This window comes from Phyllostomus hastatus, unplaced genomic scaffold (genome assembly GCF_019186645.2).
Source record: "Phyllostomus hastatus isolate PE091 unplaced genomic scaffold, TTU_PhHast_1.1 phas_contig_58, whole genome shotgun sequence".
NCBI lineage: Eukaryota > Metazoa > Chordata > Mammalia > Chiroptera > Phyllostomidae > Phyllostomus > Phyllostomus hastatus.
Window position 1 is genome coordinate 28,048,596 of NW_025333916.1, and position 27,104 is coordinate 28,075,699.

A 27,104-nucleotide genomic window follows, 5' to 3' on the forward strand; every position below is an offset into this window, starting at 1 on the left:
TAACACAATGGCGAATATTTTCTGCCGGCCAACATTTAAAAATCATGATATATCACACACAAACAGGAATTCATGAATACTTTTAAGAAAAAAAAGCCAAAAGATTGCACACTTAGCCCACATTTCCACATGGGAGTCAGCAAGCAGTGAAGTCTGGGCGTCCGCTGCCCGCTTCGCATCCGCAGGCGTGTGCCCAGCCTGACGCCGCCCCACCTGAGCCTCTTCCCTTTCTCACAGCGCCAGCCTGGGCCCTGATGGACCTGAGTTTGGAGACCCTGAATCACACACGGCCTCCAACCCCTAACCCTACGACCAACCATGTATTCCCCTTTGTTTCCCTTCCCTTTGTCCATTCGCAGCACCGACTCCTTAAGCAGCCTTGTTCCTATAGAACACATTAGTTCCCCCTTTCCCAATTTCTTTCTTCCTTTCCAGCTGAATCATTCTCCTTTCCTGACTCTTCCCCCATCACATCCCACAGAGCTGCCTTTGCAGAAGTCGGAGAATGCCTTTATAATTGTTGAGGCATAAGGCGAGACTTTCCCAGAGTGAATTGTGATGACATTTCTTTTGCAAAGATTACATCTAAATAGGTACTCAGTTCATTTTCATATCACATCTACAACTCGTGCCTGAACAATAACCTAACTCTAAAATTTAGAGAATAAAGTAAAGCCACACTCATTCTTAACACACTTGATAGCTTAAAACATATTTCACCCTCAGAAATATTTTGGTGCCAGATGAGGGAGAATGGTTTATTCTTTAATTCTAACACAATAAGAATTTCCAGAGTGATGGATTGGTATTGAAAGATGAACAATCAGAAATTATGTTTCCTGATACTGAGAGAGAGAAAAATTAAGCACCTTTACATAATTCCTTAGCCCAGTGAGTAGATGGTAAGGGTGGAATCAAGAATTCTAAGCCAAATTGGACCACTTCAAGATTAGATGCACTAAGGGAGCAAGAGTCTAAAACTTAGAGACCAAAGCCCTAACAAGCCATCATCACGGCCAAAAACTGGAAATCCCACCAAGGGGGCAACTTAGATGATCCCTAGTATGATTGCCAACTCCATTTGCTGGGAGAACAGGAGCCCTTGTGGATTTATTGACAAGGGCGCGAGGTGCTGGAAGAAATGGTGTTTGGAGATCAGCCTGGGAATCTCCTGCTATTCTCCTTCCCTGTGAGTCTTTCCCACCTTTTCACCCAGCCTCCGCATAACTTTCCTGAGTGTTCCCATCACCCCAGTGGGAACTCTCTCTCCTTTGAGTGCCTCCAGCACTTGGTACCACTCCTCACCCTTCCCTCCATTTCTCTTTGCACCCTGCACCCATTCGTGTCTGGAGTGGCCCTGGGTGGCCAGGGTCACTGTGGCGATGGTGTGTTCCTCCTCCTCAAATGTCCCCTGCTGGGAAGAAGCAGGTCAGTTGTTGAAACTGGGAATTCTGCCTACCCAGGCCTGGGCCCAAGTCTGATCCAACACAGCCATTTCTAGTGGTTGCTCAGGCAAAAGTACAAGGTGGAGGTGCCTGAGGATGGAGCAGTTCAAGTAGACTGAGCGTGGAGGAAGGAAGCCGGACAGCTTCGGGGCCCAGAGAGAAGTGCTGAGGCCTCTGGAGTGCAGAGCCAAGATCGGCCACATCTGCTGGCGGCTTCAGGAAGGCCAGAATTTTGTGATTTTTTCCCTCCTTTTCTGTTTTCCCCTTCTTACTATCTGAGTAAACTTTAAAAACCCTCAAATCAGCTGTGTGCCAGCTAAAGAGGTCCTTGTCCTGAAGTGTGCCCAGAGGAGGAGAGACACTCGGAGTGGAAATAATAGTTTGTGGCAGTGGAAGGGAAGCAAAGCACACAGGCCGATCCCGGGGCCACTTCACCACAGAGAGGGGCTCTTTGGGAAAACAGCTTCGTGTGGTGTCAAGAATAGGGACTCTGGCACCAGAGAGACCAGTGTTCAAACCCCAGCCCACCAATTGTCTTGACCAAATATTTTACCTTTCTGAACCTAAGTCCACTACACAGTGGAGACATAAAAAATATCTGGCATATCCGGTGCTCTAGAAAGCTTCCAGGTGTCTCATCTAGAATCAAGAGACAGCCCTGGACCCTCATTGGCTATAGAAGGAATCACCATGGGGGGGCCATAGGGGAAGAGCCAAAAGAATCACAAGAACAACAGTGCTGACATGCTCAAACTTGTGAAATAATCCCAGCTCCTACCTACCTACAGAGTGGGCTCTGTGATTAGCCCACCACCGGCTAATCTCTGTTTCTCACAGGTAAATGCACTTCTTAGCAAGCCTATCGAACTTTCAAGGCATTATCCCACTGGATTTCCAAGTAAATATCATTTCAGATGAACTCATTTAATGATGCAGTAATATATGATCAAAAGGTATGGCACAGAAATTGCTTCTCCACACATTTGAACTCCTATTTCTGTTTCCCGTGGTTCAAGACAGACAAATAGTGTCCCCTAAGGTTTACTCATTGTAGAGGCCCGGGGCCCCACAAGTAAAAGAGAAAGGACACTGCCACTTGCTCTTACAAAGCCAGGTCTGAGTGGCAGCATGTCCTTTATGAAGTCGTCCTTCCTGGCTACACCCTCTCAAGAACAGCTGATTGCTGCCTCCGTCGCGCCTCTACAGTATCACCCACATATTTCTGTGACAGCACTGATCACACTGTCTTGCAATGATTTATTCATATGTCTGACCCTACACAGATTCTAGGTGATATGATCCTCAAGGTCAGGGGCTGGGTTTTATTCATCTGTACACTTCCAAAGCCTAGCACAGTGTCTGGCCCATAGTAGGTGCTCAGTGTTGAATGCACAGATGAATGGGCAAACACAGTAACAAGAGAGGGGCAGAAAGGAGAGGGAGGTGCTAAGGGACCTCCTTGTACTTCTTTCTCTTTGTTCCAGTACCCTTTTCCTCACTTCTCCCTTCTAAGCACCCTGCCCTGCCTGTCTTGCTAAGGATGCCTTAAGAAGCATCAATTTGGTGTACAGATCGGAGTATTTTTGTTCTCACGAGACAGCTCGTGTGGAGAGAGATGTATGTAAATCAGGCCATAAAACCTGTAGCCTGGAAAGCCCCTTGACACGGTCCTGGTCAACTAGATGTTCATGGAAATTTCTGTGCGGGGCTCCTGAGAGAATCCTTCAAAAAGGGACACACTTAATTGCCTTTTGCTCTCTGTCTTTCCTGCTTGCCTGGAACATGGATACAATTTCTGGAGCTGAAGCAGCAATCTTGGGACCTTGAGGAAAAGGCCTAGAACACTACAGAAATCTCAGCCCGGATGTTCTTGAATTATGAACTGATGCTTGCTCTCCTCTACTGTTGGGTTTTTAATTATGTGAGACAAATAAATCTGTATGTGTTTAATTAAGTCACTGAAATCTGGTTTGTGTTACTTGAAGATGAGATGATTCCAAATTGATAATCCAGTCTTTTTTCCCCCTCAGACATGCTAGGGCTGGTTCACCTCAGGACATTTTACACTCACCATTCCCTCTGGCTGAAATGCTTTCCTCTTGGCCATCACCTGACTGATCCCTTCTCAAAGTCAGACTTTAAGTCAGAATATCAGTTTCTCAGAGGGGCCCTTCTGAATGCCCTCTCTGAAAATAATTTCCCGCACCGCATCCATCATTCTTTAATAGCATTATCCAATCCAATTTTCTTCACTGCATTTATCACCATTTGAAACATTCTCTCCTTGGCTTGTTTCTTTTTGTCTTAGTCCATTTGAGTGCTATAACAAAATACCGCCAACTGGTCAGCTTATAACTAACAGAAATGTATCACTTGCAGTCTGGAGTTGCAAAAATCTAAGATCAAGCACCAGCAGGGTTGTGTTTGGTGAAGACCCTCTTCCTATAGTTCATAGCTGATGCCTTCTCACTGCATCCTCACGTGCGGGAAGGAGTGGGGGGTCTCTTTTATAGGGGCACTAATCCTGTTCATGGGGGCACCACTCTTGGGGGTTTAGGCACCTCCCAAAGGCCCCACATCCCAATACTGTTATCATATTGGGCATTAGGATTTCTACATGTGAATTTGGCGGGGACATAAATATTCAGACTATATAGCAGAACGTATAGCAATGTTCAATCATCTCTACCATCAATATAGGGACCTTGTCTGCTTTGCTCAGAACTGTAGTATCTCCAGCACCTAAAAGCATGTGGCCTATGGTGAGTGTTCTATGAATAGGTTCCCAGGGAAGGAGATGACTTCCAGAGCTGGGCATGAATATATTTCCCCACAGGAAACACTGTCGCAGATGTTGGATAGGTTTATAGTTTATGGAATTAGGGGCTACAGAGTCCCATTCAATCTCAGGTAGATTTTTTTAAAATTGATTTCTTGAGTGTCACTCCTTACGTCCTTGCAAGCTCTATCCCATTTCACATCCTGTCTTGTGGAAATTATATCCGAGCCTTTCAAAGGCACCTTGCCTAACTCCCTGCCTTCCCGTGTGGTTTCCTGAACCACTTATCTTTTCCATGAGTCCATTTCAAAGCAGTACAGTCTTATTCCGTTTGATACCCTGCCTTCTGTTCCGGTTTCCATGTGAAAAGCATGGCAGACTTTGATGAGATGCTGAGTGAGACCTTGAGATTGAGGAGAGTCAATCGCTTCTTTTAATGGCTAAAGAGTATGCCTTACATAGAGAAACCATAGATGTACACTAATAGGACAGGGCCATCCTGTTATGCACACTGAAGGAATAGAGAGCAGACCGTTTGAGTAGGTAAAGAATTTTTACAAGTTCAGTGGTAAAAGGTAAGTCGCAGAATACAGGCTGGGGGCTATGACAGGCTGTGTTAGCTGTTTCTCAGTGTCCATCTTCTCCCTTTCACTTAGTAATGAGATTCTCCTTCAATTCAAGGTGGCAGTGGCAAAGACTGCATTTCCCAGTCCCCCTGTGGCTAGGTGTGCCCTGCCATGCAGCTTTGGAAGCAGCTTTGTTTGGGACCACACCCGGAGGGCTGACCCGGCTTGGAAGTGGGGCCTTTTGCCTTTCGTTTTCCTTCTAGTCTGGAACTCGGGCTAAGGGTGGGGCTCCTGCAGTATCTTGCATCCTAAAGCGAGGTTGAGGTAAGTCGAAAACTAAGACCTGGAGACAGAACAATGACTTCATGAAGCCACAAGACAACTTCTGAATTGCCCATTCCAGGGCTGCTTTTCTGTGGGAGAATAAACCCTGGTGTCTTTAAGCAACTGCTCCTTTGAATTTTTTGTTCAGTGTAGCCAAATATAATCCATTTTGATAAAGAGGCTCACTAGGAGAGCTTTCAAAAATACCCCAATACCCAGGTGGCATCCCAGAGCATTTAAATCCGAAACCCTAGGGATGCAACTCAAGCACCAACAATTTTTCAAAGCTTCCCAAGTGGCTCCAGTGCACAGCCCCAGTTGAGAATCACCGCTGCAGGCGGACAGGCCTTGTCTTCAGCGTGTTCAAGAGTCCCCTGGGGGATGGGGCAATGCTTGTTAAAAATTTGGATTTCCAGGCCTTACTCCTCAGAGATTTTGTTTCTCGAGGCCTGAGGCTACCCCCAGGGGATTCTGAGACAAGCAATCCAGGAATCACTTTTGAAGAAACACCTCTTTTGACAATGGGGAACCTTTGGAAGTTTTAAAGTAAAGAAGTGATGAAATCAGAGAAGAATTTTAGGATTACTCTGGATCTAGTGAATAAACTGAAAAGAAGAGGTGACAGATTGATAGTACAGAGACCCACTGGGAGACACTACAGTAGCTGATGGCCTGAGGGGACAGGATTCTGAACTAAGAGAGTGGTCAGAGCAATGGGAAAAAAGAGAGACAATAGACACTGAAAAAGATAAAACAATACAGGACTTAGTAGCGGACAGAGTCTGGGTGATGTGGACTTGAAAATACTTCTTAGTGGCTGAAGACTGCACTAGGGGTCTGGCTTCTTCTGGTGAGTACGCACTTCCCTCCTTTGCTCCAGCTCGGTTCGGTTGCTGTTGACCGCTAGGTCGCTGGGCCTCTACAGCTGCCAATGCTAAGTTGATTTTGCTAACCTGATGGTGCCTAGAGCTTCCCATTAGATGGGAGGCCTTTCTTTGCCAAATCAGCTCTTTTATTTAAGGGCTTGGACACTTTATCCTAACAAGTGTCTACTTCACAAATCTTAGTATTTGTTTACATACATGTATTTAGACAAGCAATTAAAAGTTTTTTTTCATGAGGTTTTTAAAAAGTCATGTCATGTAGAGCAGAGGAAATAAATAAACGGACTGGTGGTATAGCTACCACCCGGGAGCTGGGATTTATGCACGTATCTTTCTGGATCAGGCACAGTTAAACTTTTAAGGGCTAAAAGTTTAAAATGGATTTAAAAGGTAATCTTAGTGGAAAGTGGTTATGTAACTACTCAGTATAAAGCCACCAAGCAGACAGATGTTGGGATGATATCCTATCAGATAACCTCCATTAGACACAATTCATGTTTCAGTAATTCTAAAAGACACACTCCCCCCAATTTGTTGTAATAATAAACTCTGTGCCCCAGAGTCTGCCTTAGATGTGCTCCTCAATCCCTCCTTTGTTTAACAAATGAACATAATGGCATTTCAGTCACAATCCAGAAAAATATAGTCAAATATAATAGAAATGTCATAAAATGTAAGCTAATCTAATTTTTCAAGTCTTACTAAATTAAAGTCTATGTCAAGTCGCAGTTTCTTTTAACACCAGATTTTAAAATACTAAGTCACCTTAATGAACAAACAAGACATACATTTCCTTACCGAGTGCCACTCAGGTGCGAACATGAATGAACACAGTCTTGCTCTCTTGTATTTCACAGTATGAATAGTAAAGTGACAAATTTTCCTAAAGTTTGGTTTAGCATCTAATTTTCCCTCTAATTGGAAAATCTATTAAGAGGGCCCTAACAAGGTGAAAGCCATTAGATTGTTCAAACATGAAAGGGCTAAGCTTCAACAAGCAACCGGAGAGCACTTGTCTAGATTCCATATCGCATTTAGTTTCATTGCCAGTAACGGCCCTCTTCTTTAATCTGACGTGAGTCAGTGTTCTGTCGCTTGTTCTAGAGTATGCTTATGGTCCTTAAGCAGCAGTATTAACACCGCCAGGTGACAAGGACCTGCTGAGTTCTCCCATGTACACCTGAGAACGTGAGTGCCCTCTGTGTGGACAGTCAGCGGCCTCTCCCTACCCCCATCCCTCGCCAGGATTCTCTTCTGTGGTAGGATTTTTGGTTCCATCTTCAGATACTAGTCATTAAATTGGTGAGAGCGAGATGCCAACCGTATTGAGGACTGAGTACCTTTGTGGACACATCCATTTCATACAGAAAGCACTCTATTCCACAGTCACAACCCCCCTGCTATGAGCTGCAGTCTTGCAAATAATAAAACACTGGGCACTGGTAAGTTTTTGTGCAAAAGTGTTGAGAGAGTATGTAGATAGTTCTGGGCAAAGCTCCATCCCCATTGAGCAAAACAAGCCAAAATGTGCATTCCACTGCACGTGGTTCAAGAGAATTTGCTGTGGGTTGAGTTATGTCTCCCTTCCTTTTCCCCCAACTCATATGTTGAAGTCCTAACCCCCAGCACCTCAGTCTGTGACCTGATTTGGAAATAGGTTGTTACATGTATAATAAACTAAGTTAGCATGAGGTTCTGCTCCAGTAAGGTGGGCCTCCAATCCAATATATAACGGATGTCCTAATAAAAAGGGAGGATTTGGACACAGACATATACACACAGGGAGAGGGACATGGAAAGATGAAGGCAGAGATGCATCAATAAGCCAAGGAGTACCGGCAAACCACCAAAAGCTAAAGGAGAGTAGCAGATGCTTCTTCTCTGCCCTCAGAAGGAGCCAACTCTGCTTATACCTTGATTTTGGACTTGAGGGACAAGACATTTCTGCTGTTTAAGCAACCCAGTTTGTGATACTGCAGTCCTATCACACTAAGAATTGTTCTCCCAGCATCATGGCTGATAGGTAGCATATTCTGTTGGTGCAGCTATAACTCGCCTTTCACTGTTTGATCAGTGAGAGTTGAACATTTGAAAGCAAAAGCACCTGTACTAGGAATGAAAATTAAGGACAAGAGTGGGTGGCTTGGCATGCCTGCCAGCCAGGCCTCTGTTACCTACACTTAAGGCCTTCTCCAGCATGTGGGGCAAAGAGAGGTGAGAGAGTGGCCTCCAGGTCACCAGGCACTTTGTCCTCTACCACCCCAACGAACTGCTGCTGCCTCAGCCCGAGTGTTGCACGGGAGCATCACCGACTGGGCCTTGGTGCTCTCCTCCCCTCCCCCACCTCTCAGCTTGCCAGGAAACAGAATAGGAAACAGAGAAGAACCAGCTAGAAGTGGGCCTGAAAAAATAGAGCAGCAAAGTCAACGAGGAGTCATATAAAACTAAAACAGAGCCCTCCAACACATAAATAAATAGAAGAAAGAATGCGAGGAGAGATGTTAGGAGAAAAATAGAGGAACACAGGCATGGTTGGTCAGAAAAATAATTGCTGGAGAGAAAACCCTGAAACTTGTGGATCTGGATCTCTAAGATATCCAGTATATTGTTCCAGAAAGCCATTATGAGGTTAAGATTCTTTTTGTGAACATGCTATGTTCACAGCTTGGCAAATTATTTCTGGAATTTGATCCTCAAACTTCCTCCATTGTGCGTGTTTTCATAGCTCTGCTTGTAAACCAAGTCTATGTGCTTCTACATGAATTACCTTGATACACTGACTCCCCATGCAGATTCAGTCCTCTCACCGAGATGTTTGGAGTTTAACAGACTTGTCCCATGCCACACAGATTATACTAGAGCTACATGAGTAGATTTCATAAATATTATAGGATTCATGAAGCATCCAGGCCAATTTATATAAAGAAAACATTTTTAAACTACTTTTGAACCCTCACATTTCCGTAATCTTTTTAAGGTATTAAAGAAGAGGCCTTTTGATAACCATCTGGGAAATGTTAACTTGGAAAATTCATTGGAACATAGTGTAAGAAACTAAGGTAAAACAAATTTATTCCAGTCAAAACATTTATTTGAAAAAATATTTGATGGAGAAATATATTTTTATATAAATGTATCTTGACCACTTGAATTTTAAATCTTATTGATAATTACACTAACAGTAAATAACATTTACTGTCTTTTAAATGCTTGATGGATGGTAACTTACTCAATCCACACAATACCATATGCTTTGGTCCCATTGCTTACTAATCCCATTTTGCTGAGTAGGAAACTGAGGCAAGAGACGATACCTCTGTCCACAATCACACTGTTTGTGAGTGGTGCAGCTGAAGCTTGAACACTGGCAGTTTAGCTCCAAAGTCTATGTACTTAACCACTGTACCAGGCTACCAGTTCCCACCCCATGAAGCAACTTGCCTATCAATATACATGCATCCCTAATAAGTGGTAAAGCCAGGAGTTTTCTCCAGGTCTAATCTGATTTAGGATCAATGCTCTTTCCCATCATGTACTCTACTGCCTCTCACATTATCATACGTAAACTTCCACTTTCACTTTCATCAGCAGACACTAGCAGAAGGCCGTGAAGAAAGTCCAGTGCAACAGATACCACAGAAGCAGTACAGGGAAAGGAATCTGAACCACCAGCCTGCCAGCCCCAGCAAAGACTCTCAGGGTTCACTGGAGGGTGTTGGCTCTTCCAGGTCACCCCTAGCCTGTGTGCTGTGCTCTGCTCCTCTCTCTTCATTCTCAGGAGGTGGTGTGGTTGATGGAACAGGTGCTAGACTGGGGAATAAGAGACCTGGGTTCCAGTCTTAGAGCAGCCTCGGCCTGGCAACGTGCCACGGAGTCCCTTAATGCTCTCAACCGCTCGAGGAGCATGACCCTTAGTTTACAGGTGAGTGAACTGGGATTCAGAGAGTTAAGTCTAATTCCATCAAGGTCACAAAAGATGTTATTCTGTCGAGGCCTGCCTGAATGCAAAATCTTCCTGTATACTTGACCAGGTGCCTCTAAAGTCACTTAAATCCTCTAAATCTTAGACTAGTCAAATATAAAACAAGGTAATTGTGCTAAATTAGTTCTCTCTCTGCTGTGGAGCCCTAGGGACTCTTCAAAGGTGTCTCAGAAGTCATTTGGAGAAGGAAGTCCAAGGAGACAGGGCCAAGACAGCTACACACACACACGCACACACACACACACACACACACACACTCACCCCCCCTCCACATACACACACCAACCCCAACATACACACACTGCAGTGCAACACCACTTTGGCCTTATAATTCTGGCTTTCCGTGTTTAAAGCGGGGGGCGGGGTTCTTCTGCTAAAAGAAGTTTGGGGACCAAACTTCTTTTGTGATACCAAGTGATCTTTAAGGCCCCTCTTAGCTTTAATATCTAGGAGAGGATCAGCATTGTAAAGGGACAATAACCGTGGTTAATCAAGCCAGTCAGAGGAGACATCTGATTCACCTGGCTGGCTCAGTCCAGAAATCATCGGATGCCTTTAAAGAAAAGTCTGGCCCTGGCTTTTGTGGCTCAGTGGATTGAGTGCCAGCTTGTGAACCAAAGGGTCAGCAGTTCAATTCCCAGTCAGGACACATGCCTGAGTTGCAGGCCAGATCCCCAGTAGGAGGTAGGTGAGAGGTAACCACAAATTGATGTTTCTCTCCCTTTCTTTCTCCCTCCCTTCCCCTCTCTCTAAAAATAAATAAATAAAATCTTAAAAAAAAGGAAAGAAAGAAAATGCTGTACCCAAACTTCCGCTGATCTAAACACAACTTGAGAGAGTGTTGTGATTGTGTGTGTGAAGATGGCTTTCAACCCACGGCCAGTCAGTGAGAAACACAGTTCTTTTGTGGTCACCAGTCCTCGAGGGTTTCAGCTGGTCAGGAATAAAAGGGATGGAGCACTTGTGGTTTGCTTAATTCAAAGGCATTGTTTTTTCTCTTTCTATTTTATCTCACCTCCTCCTCGTTTTTTGCCCTGTCCTCCTTCAACCCTGTCTCTCTCCTCTGGCCCCAAACCAGGCAGTAGACAGGAAAGGAGTGGTCTTTGCTGGTGAGAAGTGAGGGACCTCATTTACTCCTTTTTCTCACTTGTAACCCTACGCAGAGCAAACATCAGGCTTAGATGCTAGCAGTCGGGCAGGCATCTTGATGAACGCATGGGGAGCTAAGTTTTCCTTTCCCATCCCTTACAGCTCATTCCCTTTCACTAATAGTTACACGAGCAGGAAAGAATAAAGCCAAGGGAAGGAAAATGTTAATTATGGTGATGGTGATCACACCTTTAAAAACAACAACTGATGTATACTTTACATTCCTTAAAATTCACACATTTAAGTATACAGTTCAGTGGTTTTCAATAAATATAGTGTTGCATAACTATCACCATAATTCCACTTTAGAACATTTTCATGCCCAAAAAGATCCCTCAGGCTCATTTGCAGTCACTTCCTGTTCCCACCCCCAGCGCTAGGCAACCCCTCATCTACTGCTTCTTACAGATTTGCTTTCTCTGAGCATCTCATATAAATCCTATAATACGTGGCATTTTGTGACTGACTTCTTTCATTTAGTACACTTTTTTGTGAGTTTCATCCATATGTTGTTAGTGTGTCTCAGTACTTCGTTCCTTTTTACATAACACTTTTTGGAATGGCATATTATATAGAGGAACGATCATGAATTTCAGGAGCATGCAAAGGTAGGGCTGAAGCAAAGTTGTGCTGATTGTTAAGTATGTAGTTTTGGGGGGGTTCCTTAACCTCTCTGAGGCCCATTTGTAGGACAAAGATAGTATTCCTACTTCAGAGGATTGTTCCATGAATTAGCTGGATTGTGCGACAAATAATGGGCTCTCAAAAAATCCAGACTTTCTACACATTCCCCCCAAAACTTTTGCTTTACTTACCTAATATGCTTCAAATTTTAAGATGAATCCTACAGCCTCCCTACCAGCCTTCACCTCAAGTCTGAAATAACTAGCAGCATCAGGAATGGAATTCCGCTAAGGGAATTACATCCTTCATTAAATGGAGCCCAGATGGTGAGAGCTAAGGGGATTTCCTCCAGTTACATTACTGTCATTTCTTAGAAAGGTTAAACTGTATTTAATTATTATTTTAAGGTGGAAACCATTTCAAATTCTACTGTAGAATATTTTATCAAGTTGGCCTTAGCTTTGCATGGCTCCAAGCACAATATATTTTCCCATTAATTCTTATAAAACTGCCCATGATAACATCAACCCTCAGGTAACAAGTGAGCAGGGAGCAAAAGGCCACAAACCCCTGAGTAAGAAAATCCACCTCAGACCCTCAAAACTCAACTTTTAGCCATTAGTTTCAGGATTTTTATTTCCTAAGCCTTTAGAGGAACCTGAGTCACATACATAGTAAAATAGAACAAATTGAACACCTTATTCATTTTGGCAGTCCGCCTTCTCTGATTAGGACGTGTCCTCAAATTGAATGCCAACTTAAAGGGACCATGGCTATAACCCCATTTGACACTCTTGGACACAAAATTTACTCCTGAGCCCTAAGCATAAAATAATCTGTTTAAAACTTGTTTTTCCTTTTAAATCATTGTTTCTGTAATCATTTTTAATCCGTCATGATTCCCCTTCCTGTTTCTGACTTTTTTCTCCATTCTTGTCTGGTATGTATTATAGTTGCATTTCTTCCCTCAATTCCTGAAACAATTTCCCTCCACCTTCCAGACTCATTTCCTGCTAAGTACAGTATAACAATTAAAACAGAAAAGGATAAGGCTTCTCAATATTTCTACTGAATAAAATAGGTTTGTAAGATTTTATTTCTCACTCACTTCAAGGAGGTTAGTAAAGTGTATCTGTTTTTATCATAGAAAATGCCTGTTTTCAAATGTAAACTAGTTATTAAGAGAGGTAACATATGGTTTCCTAATCTTTATATCCCAATAATGGTCACTATGTATAACATTGGCATCAAATATTATGCTATATGTCAATTACTTGTATCTCCCTCCCCCAAAGGCACATACACACAAAAATACAACACAAGAAAAAACTTCCCTCTTGCCTAACTCCAGCAAATCAGAGAGTCAATTAGATCCAAGATTTCATGTTAGGGATTTTATTTATCTCATGGTATAAATAGTTTAGTAAATCTGGGATTTACCAAAGATTTTCCTTCCACTGAACAGGGCTTTTGTGCAGATGTTTAGCAGCAGATGACAAAATAATCTTAGGGCATGATGATTAGACTGCCCTTGATGTAGCTTTGGCCCATAGTTTGTTTAAAGAACCCTGATCTCAGGATGATTGGTTAAAATCCCAAATTTGCACACTTCACCTATAAGTCCTTGACCACCAAAATAGCTGTCAGTATGCACGCATGCCGTGTGAATAACCATCTAACGCCAAGCGTCTCCTACCCTGAGATGGCTGCAAGTTTTTGGTGCGCCTGACGGGCCATTTCACAGCCTCTGGTTCTTGTCTTGTGCATTTCCGTCCGGAGTGAGGGGCAGCTGACCGAGACGTCCCCAATAGAAATGACCAACTCTCGGAACAGGGCCACTTGCGTGTTGAACTCTTGGACAAGCTGGAAAAGAAGGGAGTTTCTTTCAAGAAACACTTAACCAGAAAATTTCCTATTTTGGGGGTACATAAACAAGGGCTTCACTGACACTGGAGCCCCCCCCCAACACACACCCAATTTCCAGTTTAAAAAGCCTACAAATTATTTAAAGATTAAGGCGCAAAGATGGTAAATTCTCTTTTTCGTAGGCAAGTGGTTTTTTTCTCCCTCCCATCGGTAAGTCCGGTCATGGAAGCTCTATTTCGAGACCTACTCACCCCCACCCGTTCAGACTCCGTTTCTGAAGACCGAGAAAGCAATTTGGAGCGTTACCATTGCCACTCCCAGGTCACTAGAGAGCGATGCTGGGAACTCTCCCATAGAACTCTCCCGTCTCTTACAGCTAGGATATGAATTTGAAGTTGCGTGGGGATAAAGGCCAAAGGCGGGTTGTTACAGGCAAACTATTCACCTTCTGCGGGGCCACTGAACTACTCAGACTCCAGAGCCTGATGGGAAGACCTGCTACAGCTTCTGAGATGGAACCTTCGTTCCCTCCGCATCGCCTCGCACGCTCTATTTGGGTTTGTTTTCTACCGTCTCCCCACAAAGCAGCACCCCCACCTCCCTGTCCTTTCCCTCCCTGGTGAGCAATCCAGTTCACGTTGTCTTCCGTATCCACCATTCTCAGGGGGGTTAGAGGCACAACCCCAAGATTCTTGCCCGTGGCACTTCTTTGAGGGGCCATTACCACCACCTGGGTGTCACCCCGAATTTGGAGGACGGCAGATTTAAAAATAGTGCTTGTGCACGTGATCGGCATGGAAGCGCTAAGGGTGGGGGAGTGGCTGGCACTCAAACAAATGATTAACATACACGATTCCCCCACCGCTTCTCCCTCCAAAAAAAAAAAAAGGGCGCAGTTTTCACCTACCATCTTGCAGTCGTCCAGGGTTCGCTGTGTTTTGTGGGTGCAATCGGAGCCACTGCCCCTGCGTTCCCACTCCCCGCTCTGCAGCTGGGGCTTGCTGAGCTGAAAGATCGAGGAGCGGGTGGACCGGCTGGGGCGCTTTTTGCGCCCATTCGGTGCAGAACTCATGCATACACATCCACCAAGCCGAAGCCACTGGTGCAGTGCGCCCCGGCTCGGGCGGCCCAGTCGTTGCCCTGCTCGCTGCAGCGGAGCAGCCGGAGCGAGAACCAGAGGCGCGGCACTCACAGGGTTGGGGCTGGCTGCGCGGGTGGGTAACCTTCAGCTTGAAGGAGAGCCGGGGAAGCGCTGGCTGTGCCGTGCAGCATCGCTTCAACTAGCAGCGAGGAAGAGGCTCAGTTAAGTTCTGCTCAGCAGCATTGCCGTTCCTGTCCCGGGAGCTGGGCACTGGCGCTGGCTCGCACCACCTTCCCCTCGGCATAGATTGCAAGGCTGGACGAGAAGGAACGCGCCTCCCCACGGTTCCGAGTTTCCATTCAGATGGGGGAGCAGCTTTCAAAGCTAGTGCTGCAAGGTGGGGGGCGAGGGGAGGGGGGCGAGTGTAGCTCTTGCTTCGGTGTCTTCCCGCAGAGGAGCTGGGCTCGTCTTTCCCCTCCCTTCCCCGTTGCCAGGCCTGGAAGGGCTGGCAGTCCCCGAAGCAGGCAATTGGCTCTAATCTGCTGCCTTGATCCCTTGTCTCTATGGGTTCCTCTGTTTGAGGATCCCAAATGAATCTGTGGCGGGACTGGCAGACGCAGGGAATCGGTCCGCTGACGTTCTTCGCGGCCCAGCACATTGATAGGACCAGAATACTAATGTGATCCGTCCATACAACCCTCTCCCCCTCCACAGTTTATGTACTTATCCAATCAAATCCCCGGGAACATCAATGGCAATATTACTTCATCTGCTCTATTATTAGAAACGAAAAGTGTCACCAGAGTGGAGCACATTGTCACATGCTGGGATCTAAACAGGGATTTCAAATCAACTAGTGTGGGCTCGAGGCCTCCCTGTCTGAGGGCCCTTGGGCCACAGGCTATCAAAGCCCAAACCGAGGAGGTGGTGGGGTTTTTACTCAAAAGGAAGATGTCTTGATAACATACTAGGAAAGCTTTGTTTCCCTGGGTTTTGTTCTTGTGGAGTTGTTGCTTTTTGTCTTTGAGAAGGGGGACAGGAAGCCAGTGGGGCAGAATGCACTGAGGCCATCAGTCAAATTGGTCTTCATCTCATCCCGTTTTAATTAGTAAAGTTTGGGTTTTGCATTCCAGAGTGTCAGGACCCCCTGCTCTGAGAGTTTCCCAACAGAGACATGCACAAGTGAGAGCCAACAGGCCTTCCCTGCCACTCGGAATGACTCTCTTCTCCTTTATGGGACATTAGTAACACGGAGGTCTATGGAGTTGGCCCCCGGAAGTGGAGAGGATGCCGGCATGAGAGAGGGTGGGAGTGAGTTCCTGGACCATTTACGTCCATCCTTACCGCGTACAGCCTGAGTTTCTTCAGGGAGGAAGTGAAATGAAGTGAGCATTCAATCCCAATGCTCTGAGGATGCTGGGTGCTGGGGCAGCTTTGGAGGGGACAAAGAGGTCTCCCACAGGGGAACTAATTATGTGTTGAGAAAGCCTAGTGAAGAACTCACAGAGCTTCCTGGTCAATTTCATAGGGGGATATGTAGAGTATACACAGGGACAGGGAGAGCCAAATATAGCCAGGAAGGCTAACACCCTAAGGAGATGTTAGATTTTTTTTTTAACAAGTCAGGTAAAAATAATGGGATGGTGTGATATAATAAGAAACATACTTGGTCTTTGTCCTAGTTCCTGACACAGGGCTCCTAAAACCCTTGGACCTTCATAAGTCATAAGAGTTACCACTCTTATGATAAGTCTCTTGTCACTAGAAAGACCAAGTCCAACCCCTCTTCCCCTCAGCTTCTAGGGAGAGAGGTTGGAGATGATTTAATCATGAAAATCTATAATGAGATCTTCATAAAAACCCCAAATTGGTGGGGTTTGGGGAGCTTCTGGTTGAAGACATGGAGTCTCTGGGGGAGGTTTGCCCAGACAGCCATGGGAACTTGTGTTCCCCTTCCCATGTTTTGCCCTATGCATCTCTCCAGTTTGGCTATTCCTGAATTGTATTCTTTATAATAACAGGTAAGGAGAGTGCTTTCCCAAGTTCTGTTAGTCATTCTAGCAAATGATTAACTCTAAACGGTAAAGTATGTTGGAACCCCTGAATTTGTAGCCTGGTCAAATGGAAGTGTGGGTAACCTAGGGACTTGATACTGGTGATCCGTCTGTGAAGACTGAGGGGAGTCTTGTGGGACTGAGCCCTTAAACTTGTGGAGTCTGCAGACAGAGTTAGTGTTCGAATTGAATTGAATTGAGTTGAGTTGAGTTGAGTTGAGTTGTAGGACTTGCATTTGGTTTTGGAGAGTTGGAGTAGTGTTGAAAAAGATTCCTTGTGTTTGTTGGGGAGGAAAATAAACTAATAGGTAGACATATGACGGGTACTCGAATGTATTTGCACGTTACTGCACAAAAGATTGAGAGTCAGTTTTCCCTAACAAAAGTGAGGGAGAGAAGCATCAGCACCCACCCAATGCCTTGGTGTGCTTCTGTTCTGTGGGCGTTCAGATAGCCCAGAGGCCAGGATGAAGGGCTCTTCTGTTGGCCAAATCTCCCCAAATATAGGAAGGAAACAGAGGTTAACTTTTCATCAACTCTGTTCCTCTTTCCCTTGGTCTCAATTTTCTTTCTATTTCCTGTGATTAGAGGAGAGCTTGAGGAACACATGGGGTGATTTGGTGGGATTTGCTGGGATTTAGTGGGTGATTGGGATGCAGAGGGGGAAGGTATAGGGGCGTGTTAAGGGGCTTTAAGGAAGGAGGGATAATAATCATTTGTAAATAGTTTAAGTGCTGTAACATAAACCCTGTTTGTTATCACTATCTACCCCCCACCCCTACCTTGAAAGTCTGCTCATCCCGAGGTTGGAGTTGCTTTGGAGAGTTAAAGGAAAAGGGGCTGCATTTTACATGTGTGTAGGCAGAGGATAGAGAAAACGGAACACTGGAGGTCAGGCTTCTGGACATCCTTTGCCACCACTCTGTTATTTCATCCCCTTTCCCTGCAGGAAATAGTGACTGCCACCAGATTTAAGCATCTCAAAGGACCTCAGTAGTAGGTTTCTACTCCAGCTACAACCATCTGGTTTCTACTCCCCCATCCCACCCCCCCACTTCTTCTGCCTAGAGACAATTTCAACAAGTGAAAAGGAAAAAAAACCCCACAAAAACCCGTGCAACACGATTGTACTGCCATGTTGCTATGCCATATTTCATGCAGGAGGTGGAGGGAGGAGAAAAATGGGTCAAACTCCGTGCCACATCTGAAGGACTACAGATTTGGAAACCTACAGGGGGATTAAGCAGAAGCTGTCATTTGTAGGTGCAGCCCAAGCCATTTTCCTGGGAATGGAGAAATACAGAATCCATCCCAGAGCTGTCTCTCCCAGGGACAAATGCTGTAATCAGAATAGCAGCATGCAGGCTTAGTTCCCTCACCTTCCCCCACATTCAAAACAGCATGCATTTACATTCCTGGGGCTGTCTAACTGCCAAAGAGAAGGATAGATGCAGTTGGAAATTCCAACAGGGGCATGTTTTCTGGTTATCCAGACCCAATTTTTGCACAGCTCCATTAATGGGTCCTCCATACAGTTATGGCTCTGACCCGAGTCACATCCTAGATTCACTCCAATATAAGATCCACTATATGGTTCATGTTTTCTTTATGGCAATGTTAGGGAAATCATTTCGATTTGGAATTCTAAGCAAATGAACATTAGTTTTGAGTGAATGTCAGCAACTTGGTAAGTTTCCTCAAATTGGTGTTGTAAGAAGCCATGGTGGGGCCCAGAGATACCCATCTCAAACTGGACCAGCCTCTCATGAAAGGAGATGCTGGGAGGCAGGTTTCTTCTTGGAGTAAAGTTCAAGGAGGGGCAAAAGTGAAGAAGGACCTTAACCTGTGTGCGTCTGGGATAGAGGCAAAGAAAAATACATTAAGATGCTGAGTTCTGAGACATTGGGGAGATCTGAAGGGAATAATCTAGTTATTTTCTGTTAGTGTCAAGAGAGATTAAGTTATTGTGAAGAATATAGTGAATAAACTATCTAATAAATGGTTCATTTCCGCTAAAAACAAACAGAAGCACAATATATCAGGAACACTTGTTTGTTAATTTTACAAATAGTTTTGAGTGTTTTTGTTAGTGCAGTTCTGGGTTTTGTTGCTCTTAGAGCTTATATAATTTGGGGGCCCTTCTTTAAGAAAAAGTATCCCAAAAGTTAAAAACAAAATTAGATAAATGGTCTCAGGCAGAGCCTGTGCAAGTGAGGTTCCTTGAAGTTTAGGCTTCCTTACCTTGTGTTTGGTGTCTATTATATGCACTGTGGGCATCTGGTGTTTTACCTCCTTTGTTTTTATTCTCCCTTTTCTGATGAACTGCAAGTGGCAAGATTTCATTCTTATGAAAATATCTATTCAGGTCCTCTGTCCATTTTTAATTGGATTGCTGTTGTTGTTTTTTTTTTTTTGGCTATTGAGTTGTATGAGTTCTTTATATATTTTGGATTTTAACCCCTTATTAGATATACGACTTGTAAGTATTTTCTCCTATTCTATAGGTTGGGTTTTCATTTTGTTGATGGTTTCCTTTGCTGTACAGAAGCTTTTAAATTTATGATCCCACATGTTTATTTTTTGTTTTGTTGCTTTTTGCTTTTGGTGTCAGATTCAATAAACTCATCATCAAGATCAGTGTCAAAGAGCTTAGCATCTATGTTTTTTTCTAGGAGTTCATGGTTCCAGGTCTTACATTCAAGTCTTTAATCCATTTAAAAAAAAATCCTTACCCAAGGATATGATTACTGATTTGAGAGAGAGAGAGAGAGAGAGAGAGAGAGAGAGAGAGAGAGAGTGAGACATAGATCGGTTGCCTCCTGTACATGTCCTGACCACAGGACAAAACCACAGCCTAGGTATGTGTCCTGACTGGGAATCAAACTCACAGCCTCTTGGTGTACAGGTTGACGCTCCAACCAGCTGAGCCACCCAGCCAGGACTTTAATCCATTTTGAGTTAATTTTTTGTGTATGGTTTAAGATAGTGGTCCAGTCTCATTTTTTTTTTTTGCATATAGCCATCCCAGCACCATTTATTGAAGATACTGTCCTTTCTCCATTGTCTGTTCTTGGCTGTTTTTTCAGAAATTAATTGACCATATATGCGTGGGTTTACTTCTGGGATCTCTAGTCTGTTCCATTAATCTGTGTGTCTGTTTTTACGATAATATCTTAGTGTTTTGATTAATATAGCATTGTAATTTAGTTTTAAATGAGAGAGTGTGATGCCTCTGGCTTTGTTCTTCTTAAGATTGCTTTGGCTACTCATGATCTTTTGTGGTACCATACAAATTATAGGATTATTTGTTCTATTTTTGTAGAAAGTGCCATTGGAATTTGACAGGGGTTTCACTGAATCTGTATATTGCTTTGGGTAGTGTGGACATTTTAACAATATTCTTCCAACACATGAACATGAAATAGCTTTCATTTATTTGTGTCTTTCAATTTCTTTCATTAATGTCATAGTTTTCAGTGTACAGGTCTTTCACCTCCTTGATTAAATTTATCCTAGGTATTTTATTGTTTTGATGCAATTGCAGAGAGATTGATTCTTAATGATATTATCATTGGGAATCAATCAAGCTGGGACATGTACACCCAGCTTTGCCTTAAGTCATATTACACCTACAATTTCAGTTGAGGGAATCAAATCCCATTTATTTTATTTCTTTTTCTTTTTTTCATTTTCAATTATAGCTGACATTCAATATTATTTTATATTAGTTTCAAGTGTATAGCATAGTGATTAGACATTTCTGTAACTTACAAAGTGACCCCCCAATAAGTCTAATACCCTCTTGGCACCATACATAGTTATTAAAATATTATTGACAATATTCCCTATGCTGTACTTCACATTCTTGTAGCTACATTTATAAATGCCAAAGTGTGCTTCTTAATCCCTTCATCTTTTTCACCCAGTCCCCCAAAACTCTTCCTATCTGGCAACCACCAATTTGTTCTCCATATCTATGAGTCTGTTTCTGTTTTGCTTGTTCATTTAGTTTGTTCTTTGGATTCTACATATAAGTGAAATCATATGGTATTTGTCTTTCTATGACTGACTTGTTTCACTTAGCATAATACCTTCTAGGTCCATCCGTGTTATTGATAATGGTAAGATTTCATCCTTTCTTATGGCCAAGTAATATTCCATTGTATATATGTACCACAACTTCTTTATCCAATCATCCACCAAATCACTTTTCAATTAAGTCAGTTTGGTTTGGGTTACTACCATTTAGCAGCATTAAAATCCTGATTTATATAATCCATAAGTAATAATTGTGCACAAGTACAGGATACATCAAGTCAGTTCATCATTTAGTACTTACTCAGTGTTCACTATAACAAGGCACTGTGTAAAAAACTTAAGAGAATACCGCAAAATTAAAGATATGATATTTTCCTTCTAAGGTACTTACACTGGGAAGATGAATACATGTGTACATGAAATCATGAAGAACAATACAATATTTACTAGTTTTATCTTTTGACTTATGTACATACTGGAGAAATTTAGCGACCAGATCAACTTTCGTAGGCTGAAGTAATTAGAAAAGGCTACATGGTAGGTATGCAGCCTGAAGTAGGTATTTGTAGGATCTGGATAGATGGGGGAGTGGGGAAAGCTTTTGTGGAGTTGGCTACTAGTAGGAGTGCAGGCACAAGAATGGCGTACGTAAGGAGCCTGACCTGAATTGGAGGGTGAAACAGTGGTTTGGGTGAGGTCACAGAAGGAGGATAAATGGCCTGATTCCTTTGGTTTCAGACAGGAAGTAGACATTAGGTGAGAAACAGAGAAAACCTAACAATTTTCTTTGGATGACAGTAATGTACATGATTTGAGGGTACACACGGAATCTGATACACCAAAGGACCAATCTGATGTCTACCACAGGCATTCTGTACTTTTGAAGGAATGGACTTGGAGGCTGAACTCCAGTGTTCGAGGAATCAGTAATACAAGTTATGGATAGACTGGGGGTTAGCACTAGCTAATAAAGGCATGACTCAAATTACCTAGCACTTTTAGAGTGAAACAGAGGAGTTTGAACCTGATGCAGGCTGTGGTAGGCTGCGAACAAAAGAGAACCACTGCCATTTCTTAAGTGAATTAATAAGAGGCAAGTGACGTTTTAAGGAAATTAATTTGGCAGTGATATATAGTATGCATTGCAATGAAGAGATAGTGAAGCCATTTCTTAGGCTATTGTAATAATCCAAGTGGAGGAAGAACCTGACTGCCAGTAAGAATCAGGGAGAATTGTAAGAGGGTATTACGGTCAAAGCATTACCTCATAACAGGACTGACTAGAAAACAACCTAAAGTATCCAAGATAAAAGCAAGGTAAAAAGCAACAGGTGTTTCAAACTCCCATGGAGATAACAAAAGTTATTAACTATTATCCCTGAAATTTGCATTTAATGCTGGCTCTGTAGAATACTTCCTGCCTTCTATACACAGGGGACATGTACCCACTGGCCATACTCCAGTCTTTCTTGTCTGTGGGTTGTACTGAGTCTCTTGCCCATTAACTAGACCTCTTTCTAGCTAACCATGGCTGTGACCTGAAGGTCATCTGTACCACACCAGAGCCAGGCACTAGTCAGCCACTGCTTTGCTGGCCCCATTTTCCTCTGCCAGTCCTACCAACCCTGTCTGCAGTGGCCATTCTTTCCAATACAACCTGGTTCCTTTAAGGACACTTCTGGGCCTGCCAAGTATGCCGCAAAACATGTTGCAGGAACACTGCAGTGGACAGGCTGTGTCTGCAGAACCAATGCCTTAACTGTCCTTTGACCCACCTGCCCCCTGGCTCATTTCTGGCCATTCCATTTCCTACCTTTGCTTTATATTCTCTGGTTCCTCCTGTGTCTGGCTGGCTGGTGCATGCTCTCGAGTGCTCTCTCTCTCCTTTTTTCCCCTCTCTCTCTTTTTCTTAACCCCCTCTTCTCTCTTCTCTGTCTTTCTAATAATAACACAATACAAACATAGAGTTTTCTTGTTCTAAAAAAATACATTGTCAATAAGGATAAAGTCCTCTTCGACTACCATCCCTGCCTCAGTCCTCTCCCACTTCCCCAGAAATAATTCTTCTTATCGGTTTGCTATTTAGATCTTCTATTTATTACATAATTGCGTATTAACTTAGTCCTGTAAAGATATATAGTGTTTCAGTGTTGTTTATGTATGTGAATTTATTGATAGAAAGGATACATGTATCATTCTGCAGCAAGCCTTTTATCTTTATAGCCATCACTACGTCTTTGGAGAGACTTGTATTAGCATACATATACCTCAATCATGTACTTCTGCATAGTAGTCTAGAATAATTGATACATGATAGTTTGCAAAAGCATTCCCTCATTGGGATAGCTATATTATTTCAATATTTTAATATTATTAACCATGCTGTGATAAAACTCTTAACGAAGCTGGGTCCTAGAGTACATGCATTTACATTTGTAAAGGAGTCTCTAAAATTTCTTTCCAAAGTGGTCATGTAAAATTACATGCATGCTGGAAACTTACAAAAGTAAACACCTGTTTCTCCACCTACTGGCCAGTTCAATACCATGAAACTTTTAAATTTGCGCCAACTTGACTTTTCTTTTCTATTTTAATATATTTTATTGATTATGCTATTACAGTTGTCCCATTTTCCCTCCTTCACTCCCCTCCACCCTGCAGACCCCCTCCCACCCACATTCCCCCACTTTAGTTCATGTCCATGTGTTGTACATATAAATTCTTTGGCTTCTACCTTTCCCATACTATTCTTACCCTCCCCCTGTCTATTTTCTACCTACCATCTATGCCAAGTTGACTTTCTATCTCGATGCTATATTCTTACCTCTGAGACTTCCGATGACTCAGTCTGAGCAATGAATCTCTGTAGGCTGATACTCTACAGACTGGTAATGCTCCCTTCCCCATGCTCACATCCTATGATCCCAGAACACCTGCTTCTGTGAGTAGCCCTGAATTGGTGTGGCCCATCTCTGAAAGGGTGGGCTTTCAAATTGCTTACTATTAGGAAAAAGAGGCAGTGTAGAGATTAGAAAAAAAAGTAAAAGATGCATTTGAATTTCCTACTCTGAGAAATTATAAAATGGAGCTTTCCCTGATAGAACTGGGCAACTGAAAATATCAAACTAGGTAACAGGTTAGGGCTAGAGATGAAACTTGGAAGGAAGAAGCATAAAGGTGTCAATTAAGCCTTGAGAATGGGTGTGCTTCTAGGAAGAATTAAGTGTAGGAAGGAAAAATGGCAGATGAGTGAAGATGAGTCCTGAGACACGTCAATAGTTAAGAAGTGAGAGGAGGCACAGGATCAGCACAGAGATGGAGGAGAGGCAGACAGAAAGACGGAGGATCCGCTGAATGCTGAGTCACAGAGCAAAAGGCAGAGTCACTGTCAAGAAGTGAGATGGACCCTGTCCCCGAAGTGTAAAGGAGGAAAAGGACTTAGAAAAATACCTTTCTAAGCAGAAGTCATTGTGGAAAGTTGGCACATCTCATGAATGGAAGGAGTAAACCCTACATTGTAATTGAACAATGAGGATAAGAAATGGAAGACACAGGTAGGCATGACAAGTAAGAGAGCAAGAACAGAGATAAGACAGTTGTTACAGAATGGCAGGTTCTGGTAAGTGTGTGTCTGCCTTTTAAAGGACGTGTTGGAAGCAGTGGATAAGCACAGAGAAATGTTGCTTTAACAAGAAGACATAATTGCAGAAAGAAAGCATCAGAGGAGAAAGAATGTGGTCCAAAATGGAAATGAATGGAATTTACTGATTTTTTACAAATGAGAAGACTCTAGAAAATCTTTCTAAGAGTTCTCAGTAGGAATTCAGGATTGTTGACCTTAGTGAAATACTGAAAATGAAATCCAGGTTTAAAGTACCTAGTTCCTTAGAATATGTTAATAAAATAATCTGTTGAATAAGTAAAAAGCTACAAAATAGCACCATTAGCTGACTTTGGGGACTGAGGCATTTAAACTCTTGAGTTTTTAACCTAATTACTGAAATTTTGATGCATCGGAGGGTGGGAAGGGACCTTCCGTCTCCCACTAGGGAGGCCAGCTCAGGTCCTGGCCTGTATTTTTTCCTCAAGGCTGGTTCTGGAAAAAGATTCTATAATTCCTCTCGATGACTTCTCCTAGCATCCAGCAAACTTTGCAGTCAGTACATTGTTCTTTATGTATATTCTAAATACATACATGGGTATCTCCCTGGAACAATTTAATTCCATTTCTTTAGTGAATATGGGAAATAAATAACATTTGTTTCCAGACTTAAAGTAAGATAGATGAGTTAAAATAAAAGCTGGCTTTTCAATATCATGGTGTATCTAAGACATTTATAAACTCTGACAGAACTGGGGTTCTGACAGAACCAATTAGGTTGGGAGAGTGGACACTCCCAACACCAGGTAGCTGGTGAACAAGGCGGCCGATGATGCAGGGTGGAGGTTGCAGCATCAGACCAGGATACAGTCCAGCCCCTTCGTTCTGGCTCATTCTGCCCCCTGTCTGTTTCTGTGGAAGTTGGAAGGGCTTAGATGATGTCTCTGTTCTGGTAGTCTGGCATAAGGAGAGGGCATCTGACTTTCACTTTGGCAACAAATGCAGCCGCAGTCCTTGCTTTTCCAAAACTGCCAGCGCTGGGTTCATCACCAGCTCTACGGGCTCGTTGCATGACCATGGCTACAATGTGGCCACTGCTCTCTTTACAGTGACCCTCACATCCTGGAAGAGTCATATCAAGTCACCTTTCAGGTTCTTTTTTATTTTCTGGCAAAAAATAGTTTAGTTCCTTCATTCTTCCCTCAAAAATAGGCATAATCATTTTTGTTATTTCAAGATAATTAAAACTAAACTCTAAAATAAGGTTTCTAATAATAACCTGATTAAAGTCAGAGCAACTTTATTATACTTTCATATTATACCTAAATAATTCATTGAGGCTCTAACTACTACTTGTAAAATTAAATGACTGCTTTAATAATCTGTTGACTCTGTGGACCAAATGACATATATAAGATAATTCTTACCTTATAAGATAATATTAGTCAGAGAAAGGTGTAACAATAGGCTTTTAGAGCATGTCTGAATACACATAAAATAGATAAGACAGAAATAAAGGTTAATTTATCCAGAAATTTCAAAAGGAAAGGTCTTTATTATCACTTGATTATTTTTTGCATATTAAAAAGAACTACTAATTTCCTTCTTTTTATAAATCCAATCTTTCTTGGTACTGTATAGTTATAACTGTGATAAAAACTATTGAAAAGCTCCTAGGTAAGGACACTGAGAGTTCCCACATCTGGAAGAAATATTTGAATCTGGCATAATCCAGGGATATAGTAAGGAATAAGAAACTTAGAGTGAATGATTGATGGGTAGTTCTTCACTACAAGACCAAAAGACAATGGAGCACTTCAGTTTTATACAGTAAACCCACATCATCATCAGCAATAAAACTTTACTGACTGTCGGGTGTTTTTAGGGTACTAGGCCATGCAATAGGGAGTCCAAGAAATCAGATGACAACTTTCACTCTCAGAACCATCCACACAGATGTCAGTGTGAGATAGCAAATGCTGAATGTCATGACTCATTCCTGACTGTGAGGCATTCTGGGAAGTCAGTGGTAGAAGCTGACAAGAAAGGAGGGTCTGGGCAAGACTCAAACAATGAGAACTGCTCCTTGATGGGGAACTAACTGTCCATTTTATCATGTCCAAAGAGTCAGGACAAAATGGGCGGGTTCCATATTAGCTCAAATATTCATGGAAATCTCATTTAACTAGAGATTTTTTTTTTTGCAGGAGGAGAGTTCAAAAAAACATGACTCAGACCTACTCTGTGCTAGTTGCTGAAGATACAAAGTCAAATAAGGCAAATCCCTTACATTACTTGCAGTAACATAAGTAGAAAAGGGGAAGCTATGTAAGTGGTGGCAGTATCCTCTGTGAGTGAGGTCTGTTGGAGTAAGTCTCCCAACAGACAAGAGCTTAGCAAGACTTGAGGTCACAGAGAAGTGGGTTGAGATACAGAGCTGGGCTCCATTTTCCAAAAAAAAGTGCAGAGCTGAGGAAAAATCTGAAGCAGTAGTTCAGTGATATGGACCATGCTAGTACTCTTGGGGGCAGAGAAGAGCTGAAATTCAATGACCATGCTGGTACACAAACTTGCCCTCACCAGGCATCTGGCCTTTGGTAACAAGATGAATTTTAGATCTGGAGATTTTTAGTTTGTTACCTGCCTCAGAGAGTTGTGTCTTAGGATCTGGGATTATTGCTGAGCAGGCCTGTGGCACACAGTGACTCATT

The 27,104-nt window shown here is 42.9% G+C and overlaps 1 protein-coding gene across 3 annotated transcripts in view; it reads right to left on the reverse strand.

Annotated features, from left to right (window-relative positions):
• Positions 1 to 15,319, reverse strand: part of LOC123824746 (regulator of G protein signaling 7 binding protein) — an 87,197-nt gene extending 71,878 nt beyond the window's left edge. The window contains exons 1-2 of one of the 3 annotated variants that reach the window (XM_045848104.1): positions 14,527 to 15,319; positions 13,450 to 13,616 (exon numbers count right to left, since the gene is read on the reverse strand). In XM_045848104.1, coding sequence (XP_045704060.1) covers positions 13,450 to 13,616; positions 14,527 to 14,691 — 332 coding nt within the window. In that variant the 5' untranslated portion in view covers positions 14,692 to 15,319. Of the gene's footprint in view, positions 1 to 13,449; positions 13,617 to 13,870; positions 13,971 to 14,064; positions 14,338 to 14,526 lie in introns of those variants that run through there. The other 2 variants (XM_045848102.1, XM_045848105.1) reach the window with 2 other exon arrangements.
• Positions 15,320 to 27,104: the final 11,785 nt, after the last annotated feature.